Below are 10358 nucleotides of genomic sequence, written 5' to 3'. Positions count from 1 at the left end.
GGAGGACACGGTGCTGACCCGCACCTGGCTGAGCGCGGGCCCGGCGGCCGAGCGGGAGCTGAAGGTCACCGAGCGGGACATGCTGCTCCGAGGGACGCTCAGGGGGTGCCTCTTTGCTCTGGCAAAGCTCGGGAGGCTGCGCTGGGGCCCAGCGGAGTGAGAGCGCTCCCGCTGCCTCCCCTTTTATCCGTTAGAAAAGCTGGGCTTGGCCCAAGGGCACCGCGGGGATCATTTTACTGCTCGGAGCTGGGTGTGCCTGGCTGCATTCCCACCCTCCAGCGCAGGAGGGAAGGGCCGCGGGGAAGGGACAGGACACACCTGGCGCTGTCCCCGCTGCGCTGCTCCGCCGCCTGTGCTGAACCCCAGCCCTGCTCCCCGTCCTGCTGGGAGGATTCCCCGGCCTGCACGGGTGCTGCAATGGCCGGGGGGCACAGGGAACACACATTGGGAAGGATTTGGAAGTGCTGCAGGCGGGTTCTCCCCCGGGCACGGCCCAAAGCTGATAAAGCGGCCCCGGCCGCAGGTCCTGGCTGTTTAATATAAACCAGGGCACTGCCAGCAGTACCCAGAGCCTGCCTGCCCAGGGGGGATATGTTTGCCCTTCCTTCTCCTGCTAACCCCTCAAATAAATCCTTAAAACCGAGGTGGGTTAGGAGAGATGCATCCCACCCAACGTTTAGTCCACACTCAAAAGGAGACAGGATTAAAATCCTGGTTGAACATTCTGGGTCCCTGCTTGAATTTTTGGAGTTCTATGAAGAAAAAGCAGAGGAAAAAAAAGGGTTTCAGGGTTTTCACCATTTCCAAATAGTCCCAGAGGGCCTCAACCCTTCACTATCAGGTTGTAAATTCCCCAGGAGATTTCCAAGTCTGGCCTGAAAGTGTCACCCTTCAGCTTTTCTGTCCCCAGGACAGGGAGATAAGGCTGGAGCAAACTCAGCCTGCTCAAAATCCACCCGTCCTGCTCTGGGGGGAGAGGAGAAGCCTGGCTGCTGCAGGGAAATTCTCTTTTTAAAGAGAGAAAAGGGGGAATTCGATCCAGGAAGTGAGAGATGGGGCAGGATTCCTGCAGGATTCCTGCCAGCCCTGCACCTGGCTTGGCTCCCACCATCACAGGTTGGACTCGATGATCTCAGAGGGCTTTTCCAGCCTAATTGATCCTGGGATTATAAAAAAAAATCCATTGAGTGTGAACGAAGTGGAGCGTAACAGACATGCCCTGCAGCTCCCCTGGGGCTGGAGGACAGGACAGGGATCCCTCCATCCATCCATCCATGCATGCACAGCTGGGAACAGGGCAGTGTCAGCCTCACACAGCCAGGCTGGAACAGTGCTGGGGTGTCCTGAGAAGGCAGGGCAGGAAGCTGAGGGTGGGATTGACAGTCAGGCAAGAATTCCCACCTGGCTCTGGCTGTGAGCAGGCTGGATTCCAGCCTGGATCACCACACAGGGACTTCTACACAACACGGGAGGCACAGGAGGAGCAATCCAGGCAGGTGAATCCCAATCTTTGGCCACAAAGGCAAAGCTGCTCCCAGCAGCCTCCAGGAATCCCAGTTTGGCACTGGGGAGCTGGACTTCACCCTGGATTTGGGTGAGGGTGAGCTGTCCTCAACCCGGCTCCAACCCTACTTCCCTGCACCACGAGCAATCCAGGCGGGAGCAGGAGCCTCATCCCCCACTTGCTGCTCCCAGTTTTGCTCCCTTCCCCCCTGCCAGGTCGATATTCCCCGTTTGAGCCAGGTTGAAGCCACGTGGACACCAGAGGTGTCCCGGGGTTTGTTGTGTTGTGGTTCCATGGCAACCCGGGGTTGTTCCACAACTGCTCCGACCGGTAAATTCCTGCAGCCCTAGTGAGTGACCCCAGGGACTGGGGTTTGGTGACACTGAGCTCACTTTTGACTTTTTAGGGAAGAGATTTCCCTGCCTGCCATGCTGGGAGTCACATTCCCCCTGGCCCTGCACACCTAGGGCTGGCTCTGACGCTCCCAGAGCAGCCAAGCCCCCACAAACAACCAATCCCTCCATGAACCCTTGGAAAACAAGCCAGGCTCGCAATTCCAGCTAGAAAGAAAAAAAAAAAAAAACAACCAAACTCAAATATTGTAATGGAAGAGGAAAACCTTTGCAGGTGAGTGAAATTATGTGTTGGGAGTGTGTTCTTGTGGGGTTTCCACAGCTCCTGTGTTATCCCAGGGGATCCCTCCTGCTGCCTGCCTGGATTTCTGTGTTTGGATTGAAAGCTTTTGGGAGCTTATGGATTGCAAGTTTTTGTCCATAGGTTCTGTTTGCACAGGCCCTGCTGGTGGTTGCTGATCCAAAGGGCTCTGGCCCTGGATCCCACATCTATTGTTCCACCACCTCCCAATGCCTGCGTGGGCTCATGGCTGGGGGATGGATTCGGGATATTGGCATCAATCTCCAGGCTCAGGGAGCAGGAGGCTCTGGGGGATGGCAGCCTCCAGGATGGGGCTGTCAGAATCCCAGGATCACTGGGACTGGAAATGCCCTCCCCGATCATGGAGTTCAAGCTGTGAGCAGTCCCCACCAGAGCCCTGAGTGCCACATTCTTTGGATACCTTGAGGGATGGGGACTCCACCACAGGAGTGCCTGACCAGCCTGTCCCTGGAAGAATTCGTCATGACATCCCAAGAAATTCTCCTGATGTCCAACGGCACTGCCAAGCTCTTATTCCTGCTAAACCCACCCAAAATCAATGGGAACACAACAGCATCTTTCACAAGATCCTGAAGATCCCTCCACACTGCAAACCCAGATCCCCTTTCAGGATCAAAGCAGCCTCATTAACCAAAATTTCTAGCTGATCATAATTCCTGTGAGCAGAGACTGGTCAGAGGGAACTTGTTCTCCTGCATCCCAAAGGCAGGTAGGTGTTGGATGTCACCAGGTAGGAGTTGGCCTCGATGATCCGGGCGATCCAGCTCAGGGTATTCCACAACTGGAGCGTTATCGGGATGAGGTTTATCGGGTTTATCAGGGTTTTATGGATTCCAGGCCCATTTCCTGTGTCACTGGGCCATAAAGTCAATGGAATGACGCAGCTCCAGCGCAGAGCCCGGCGACAGGGAGTGCCCTTTCCAGCCTGGCAACAGCTGCTGATCCACAGGGATGGTCTGTTCCAAAGGTTGGTGCCTCCATCCCGGCAGCACTCGGGCCCTGTGTCCCATTGGATGTCCCTCAAACGCTGCCTGCTTTCATTTTCTGCCCCTGCCCAAGCACTGCAGGGATTCCGGTGAGCCTGACGGGATTCCCCCATTGGTGGGAATCATGGAATGGTTTGGGTTGGAAGGGACCTCAGGGTTTATCCAGTGCAATCCCCTGGCCTGGAGAGGGACACCTTCCACCATCCCAGTCACAGCCTCCAGCTTTATCCCACACAAATGGAATGGGCCAAAATCCTCACATTCCATGAAGCGGCTTTTCCAAGGACCCGAATTCCCTGCCATGGCCTCTCCCTGCTCCAGAGCCTTTGGCAGAGGCCAGTGGATTGTTAAAGCTGCAACTTCACATGGATTTACACATGGAAACCTCATTTTCCTCCTCACTTTTCCAGCCCTGCACCGGGACAGGAATCAGGGCTCTGCCAGAGGCGGCCAGGTCTGGGCTCACCCAAACAGCTCCAAGGCTTCCAGGAGCTCCTCATCCAGGCATTCCTCATCCAGGAGCTCCTCATCCTCATCCAGGAGCTCCTCATCCAGGCATTCCCCATCCAGATCCAGGAACTCCTCATCCAGGAACTCCTCATCCAGGCATTCTTCCCACTGCAACACAGCAAAACCCAAATATGAATTATCACAGGGACCAGTAGGAACAGAATCACAGGATCATGGAATCATTGAATGGTTCGGGTGGGAAGGGTCCCTAAAGCTCATCCAGTGACACCCCTGCCATGGGCAGGGACACCTCCCACTGTCCCAGGTGGCTCCAAGCCCTGTCCAACCTGACCTTGGGCACTTCCAGGGATGGGACAGCCGCAGCTGCTCTGGGAAATCCATTCCAAGGTCTCTCCACCCTCACAGGGAGGAAATTTTCCTAAATCATCCGTCATTCTCCATGGTGCCCAGGGCACTGTCTCAGCTTGCTCGGGGTGGCAGATCCAGCTCTGTGTTCCCAAGGCTTCCCACAAGCTCCTAATTCCCTCCAGGAGCTGCATTTCACCTCTCCTCTGGCTCTGCCCACCCTGCTGGGGCTGGGAAGTTCTTGGCTGGCTCTTGGCCACTCCTGGAAGCTTCTGGCCATGAAATCCATCCCTGGGAAACAGCTCTTGGGGCTCAGAGTTGCCCACACTTGTCCTGTTTGCTGCAGCCCAAAAGGGCTATCAGCCAAAATCCTAAATGTTTGGATACAACACAAAACCAGTCATGAGCAGTGCCAGGAACTGGGACCAGGGACAGGACCCAGGGAGCAGCTGGAGCTGTGCCAGGGAGGGCCAGGTTGGGTATTGGGAAAAGGTTCCTCACGCAGAGGTGCTGGGCACTGCCCAGGCTCCCCAGGAATGGTCACGGCCCCGAGGCCGCCAGAGCTCCAGGAGCCTTCGGACAACGTGCTCGGGATTGGGATTTTGGGACTGGGGGGATTTGGGGGTGTCCTGTGCAGAGTCAGGAGTTGGAATCTATGATCCTCATGGGTCCCTTCTATCTCAGGTTTTTCCATGATTCTACAAACAACTTGGACCCCCCCGTGACGGTGGTCACAAGGGTGTTTGGGGTGAAGGAAGAGACGAGATCTTTGACTCTATTACAGAAGGCTTGATTTATTATGTTATGATATATACATATACTATACTATACTAAAAAAAAAGAAAAAGAAAGGAGAGTTTCTAGAACTTGCTACTTGAGAATAGAAAAGTAAAGAAAAAAAAACCAAACTAGCTCTCTTGGACTGTGTCTGAGAAGAGTTCCTCCTGCTGGAATCTCTCCCTCCCGCCCCTCCCAGGTGCTCAGTGCAGACATGGGGCTGCCCTTCCCCCATGGATGGAGCCCCACATTCCTCCTGCCCCTCTTTGCAGAGGAGCTTTTCCACCCCCGCTGCTCTGCCCACTGCCAGGAGCTCCTGGACACACCAGGAAACCCTGCCCAGACCTCACGGCCCCCCAGGGACCCTTCCCAGGGACCCCTCCCAGGGATATGGAGCATGGCCTGGCACATGGGGAAGGTGTCCCAGGTGTGGGAATCCTTAAAATCAGAGGGCTTTGGGAAAGCTGCAAAAGGCAGGCCTCAGACAGCAGAACTGTCATTGGAGCTGAGCAGGGGCCATAAGATTGGTCAGCAGAAAAGTTCTATGAGATGTAGAATGTAAGGACAAATAGAACAATGGTCTGTGTATTAATGCTTGGCTAGAAAAACTCCCCGAGGTACAGAAAAGAATATTTAGCGAGATATTAGGAAGTTCTAAGCTTAATAATGGAGCTCTGTGTGTTTTTAAGGGTCACAAGCAGGTATTGTATTCGAAAGAAGCAAGCATTGTTTAACTACAGGTACATGTGCTTATAGTGGTTGGATAGAACTACTGTCAATGTGCTTTTGCTTTGTGTGATTGGTCAAAAAACTTTTAAAGTGAGTTGTAACATGAAGTTCTGTGTCTGCTGCTGGGGCCGTGAGCTGCTGGCAGCTTCCCATTGTCACCAGTGTGTAATGAGACTGATAAAAAAATAAAATTAAACAGCTTGAGATGTTCCTCAGCAATCCTGTTTGTGATTTGTACACAGACCCCCAGCCAGCAGCACCAGTATCCCAGCTGTGCACTTTCCCCCTCTCCAGCTCATTGGACAAGAGCCTAAAGCTGTTTTTTCCCCTTGTCCCCAAAATACAAACCTTGTGATTACAAGAAAACCTGAAGGAATACGGATAAATATAGTTATAATTATGGATAATCATCATCACCTGGATAATTTTGACATGAAAGTTGAGAGTCCCTCCCACAGCCAAAGCCTTAAGGAAAAACAAACAAACAAATTAAAACTTCAATTCTCAGTGCTGGGTGAAACTGCCAGCGCTGGGAATGCTGGGCTCGGTTTTTCTGGAAAACTCCTGCTCTCTCCTCACACAATTCCATCTGACTTTGGTCTGCTCAGGTTCCAGGGGCTGATCTAGTGGAAACTGTGAATTCTCCCACGGACAGAGCAGATTCCAGACACCCTGAGCTCCAAGCACAGAATCCCAGGACTCCTGCGGTGGGAAAAGCCCTCCCGGACCATCGAGTCCCAGCTGTGCCCAATCCCCACCTTGTCCCCAGCCCAGAGCACTGAGCGCCACATCCAGGCCTTCCTTGGACATCTCCAGGGATGGGCACTGCAAACCTCCCTGGGCAGCCCCTGCCAATGGCCAAACACCCTGTCCATGGGAAAATCCCTCCTGATGTCCACCCTGCCCCTCCCAGCCCAGCCTGAGGCCGTTCCCTCTCCTCCTGTCCCTGTCCCTGTTCCCTGGAGCAGAGCCCGACACTGTCCTGGCTGTCCCCTCCTGTCAGGGGCTGTGCAGAGCCACAAGGTCCCCCTGAGCCTCCTCTGCTCCAGGCTGAGTCCCCCAGGTCCCTCAGGAGCTCTCCAGACCCTTCTCTGGTGCTCCAGCCCTTCCCCAGCCCTGTTCCCCTCTCTGAATTCACCCCAGCCCTGTTCCCCTCTGGATTCACCCCAGCCCCTCAGGGTCTTTGTGAAGTGACCCAATCCAGGTTGATCTGCCCCAAACCACAGAATCATTGGGAAATTCTCCTTTCTCCATCCATATTTCTCCAGGTAACCTTCCCAAGGTGAGGGTGCTCCTGGACCACCCCTGATGGTCCCGTGTCCCCATTGGGGATCCCTGGCTGGATTTGTCCCTCCTGGGATCCCACATGGCCCCAGCAGCTCTGTCAGCTCCAAGCTCAGGGGGCCTTTCCTGAGCCGATGAAACTGTGAGGTCACTCTGAGGGAACACCAGCTCATGGGAGCTGGAATAAACCCAGGATGACAGAGCCCAGGGTTGTTGCAGGTGTCTGGGGCCTGAGTCATGCCCAGGTCAGAGGGAATGGTCCAAGAAACAGAGCAAGGAGAGAGATGATCCAGCAGAGTCATCCCAAAAACGCTCTTATCAAAGCCCTCTTTCCTCTCCTTGGGCAGAGTCACTGACACAAAGCCACTTTCCAGCGGTGGATCCCATTTCTGAATCCAGGAGGGATCCTGGAAGGGTCTCACTCCCCCCAGATCGCTCAGTTCCCATCAGCAGCCATCCCAATTCCCTTTGTGCAGCCCTTGGCAAAGGGGATGGGGGCAAGGACCTGGGGTCTCAACATCTCCCACAGATTCCAGCACCATGGATGGAGCTGCTCCTCACCCTCTGCCACCCGGAGGGAATTCCAGGGTCCTTGGCAAAATCAAACGGATTTGTTGCCCATGGAAAAGGAGCTCAGAGATAAACTGTCCTGCAGGAAGGACAAGGAAAAGGCAGGAGTAGATCTGGTGTCATCTCCCTCACTCCCCAAATCACCAAGGGACATGTCACCAACATATGGCTCTGAAAATTCCTTGGAATCTTGGAAAAACTCCATCATTTTCAGGGCAAACTGTCCTCCTGCTCCAGAGGGTGGACAGGATCAGCCAGAATTCCAGAGGTGGCACCCCCATATCCATAAGGATGAGGGATGACCAAAGGTTTGTTCACCTCAGATGTTTTCTATGTATTTCTTGTATTTCTATGTATTTCTTAAATACCTCAGGAATTTAGGAGATTGGACTGGTCACAACGGGAGGCTGAAGGACCTTCCCAAAGCAGCTCCAAGCTGAGAGCCCAGAGCCCACTTTGGGGCAGGAGAAGGAGCAGGAGGGCAGAGGGGCTGGGGGAAGGAGCGACGCCTCAGTCCCGTGAGTCACTGGCTGCACGGGAGGGATGGGAGCAGAGCAAACAAAGAACATTTTACAAGGATTTTACAGCTGCTGTAACCCCTGAGTTATCCCTGCCTCCGAGGGGCCGACCCAGCTCGCAAGGGGTTCTCCCAACTAGGGAGAACTGAGCTCCCAAATCTGGGATTTTGGCCTTCCCACCTGTCACCCCACTCAGGGCTTTTATCTCAGCTTTTTTATCTCAGCAGCAGGAGCTGCTCCACAGCCAGACTGAGCCCAGAGATTGTCAGAACCCAGCACATCCCTCAGGATGTCCAGAGCTGCCAGCACCGCGCCAGGGGGCTCAGAGACCCTGGCACACAGCCCAGAGCACCTGGGGATTTGATTTTTGACCCCTGGAGCAAGTGACCAGCTTTGTATGAGGATCTGAAAGTCGCAGAGGTTTGAGTAGTATAATAATAAAATGATCACAGGGTGAAAATGTAGATTTTAGGATTTTTGGTATGGGGGTTGTGGGGACAAGATGGAGGAATCAGGGAGTGTCTAGTCCTTCTTCTTCTTCTCGGTCTCCATTTTCTGCAATGTTGGCACTTTGGGATCGGTTTAGAGTAGAAGTGCACTGTCTAACATAGGGGATAGGTGTTGGGAATTAAGTGTAAATATGTTATATATAGTTTGTAGTATAAAAAGACAACAGCGCCCCGGGGGCGGTCAGAGCGCTCGTGGCTGCCCTGCTGAGCAGATCTCGGCTGGGCAGAAAGGAAATTTTATAGATAAGAATTAATAAACAACTTCAAGACCGAAAAATGAAGAGTCCAGACTCGTTCTTCAGCTGCACGGGCCGAAGCAGAGACATCCTGCACATCTCGGGGCAGCAATTATCAACAGCAACCCGAGAAGAGATGAGTCAGAAGCTTCCAGAAGGAAGGTGCCATTCCCTCCTTTGCTCTGGTCTTCTCCGGGTGGAGCCCTGGGAGCAGGAAGGACAGCGGGAGCAAAGGGCAGGATTGCAGCCTTGGAGCTGCTGCAGCCCAGCCCTGGTGCTGAGGGAGCAGAGGGTGGGGCCCGTCTGTCTGTCTGTCTGTCTGTCTGTCTGTCTCAGGCCCCTCCTAATCAATGCACTCAGCGCTGACAACAATAATTACAATTCTAATTGTAATGATAATTGTCTCGGACCCGCCCACACTGCCGAGGACATCGATGCCGCCCTGGGAGGGGAGGGATGAGCAGGTCCAGCATTCCATGGAGCGGGGGCCACGCCTGGAACGCTCCTCCAGCCCCAGCTCCTCACACCCACAGCCACCTGCACCCCAAATCCAGCCCCAGCCCCCAGCTCCACCTGCGGCACTCCCCACCTCCCAAAAGAACAGGGAAAAACGGTGCCAGGAAAAAGAACAGGGAAAGGGGACAGGGAAAAACTGTGCCAGGATAGAGAACAGGGAAAAGGAAACAGGGAAAAATGGTGCCATGAAAAAGAACAGGGAAAAACGGTGCCAGGAAAAAGAACAGGGAAAGGGGACAGGGAAAAACTGTGCCAGGATAGAGAACAGGGAAAAGGAAACAGGGAAAAATGGTGCCATGAAAAAGAACAGGGAAAAACGGTGCCAGGAAAAAGAACAGGGAAAGGGGACAGGGAAAAACTGTGCCAGGATAGAGAACAGGGAAAAGGAAACAGGGAAAAATGGTGCCATGAAAAAGAACAGGGAAAAACGGTGCCAGGAAAAAGAACAGGGAAAGGGGACAGGGAAAAACTGTGCCAGGATAGAGAACAGGGAAAAGGAAACAGGGAAAAATGGTGCCATGAAAAAGAACAGGGAAAAACGGTGCCAGGAAAAAGAACAGGGAAAGGGGACAGGGAAAAACTGTGCCAGGATAGAGAACAGGGAAAAGGAAACAGGGAAAAATGGTGCCATGAAAAAGAACAGGGAAAAACGGTGCCAGGAAAAAGAACAGGGAAAGGGGACAGGGAAAAACTGTGCCAGGATAGAGAACAGGGAAAAGGAAACAGGGAAAAATGGTGCCATGAAAAAGAACAGGGAAAAACGGTGCCAGGAAAAAGAACAGGGAAAGGGGACAGGGAAAAACTGTGCCAGGATAGAGAACAGGGAAAAGGAAACAGGGAAAAATGGTGCCATGAAAAGAACAGGGAAAAACGGTGCCAGGGAAAAGAACAGGGAAAAACGGTGCCTGGAAAAAGAACAGGGAAAAACAGTGCCAGGATAAAGAACAGGGAAAAGGAGACAGGGAAAAACGGTGCTAGGAAATAGAACAGGGAAAAGCAACAGGGAAAAACGGTGCCAGGAAAAAGAACAGGGAAAGGAGACAGAGAGAAACGTTACCAGGAAAAACGACAGGGAAAGGAGGCAAGGAAAAACAGAGACAGGAAAAAGAACAGGGAAAGGGGACAGGGAAAAACTGTGCCAGGATAGAGAACAGGGAAAAGGAAACAGGGAAAAATGGTGCCATGAAAAAGAACAGGGAAAAACGGTGCCAGGAAAAAGAACAGGGAAAGGGGACAGG

General features: G+C 53.3%; 1 protein-coding gene across 1 annotated transcript in view; it reads right to left on the bottom strand.

Moving 5' to 3' along the window:
- LOC102033026 (keratin, type II cytoskeletal cochleal) overlaps positions 1-152 on the bottom strand; it is a 13288-nt gene extending 13136 nt beyond the window's left edge. The window contains 1 exon segment of the mRNA XM_014310927.2: positions 2-152. Coding sequence (XP_014166402.2) covers positions 2-81 — 80 coding nt within the window. The 5' untranslated portion in view covers positions 82-152.
- Positions 153-10358: the final 10206 nt, after the last annotated feature.

The sequence above is a fragment of the Geospiza fortis genome, unplaced genomic scaffold (assembly GCF_000277835.1).
Source record: "Geospiza fortis unplaced genomic scaffold, GeoFor_1.0 scaffold635, whole genome shotgun sequence".
Taxonomy (NCBI): Eukaryota; Metazoa; Chordata; class Aves; order Passeriformes; family Thraupidae; genus Geospiza; species Geospiza fortis.
Note: the sequence above shows the minus strand (reverse complement) of the source record. Positions and strands in the feature narration are given on the sequence as shown.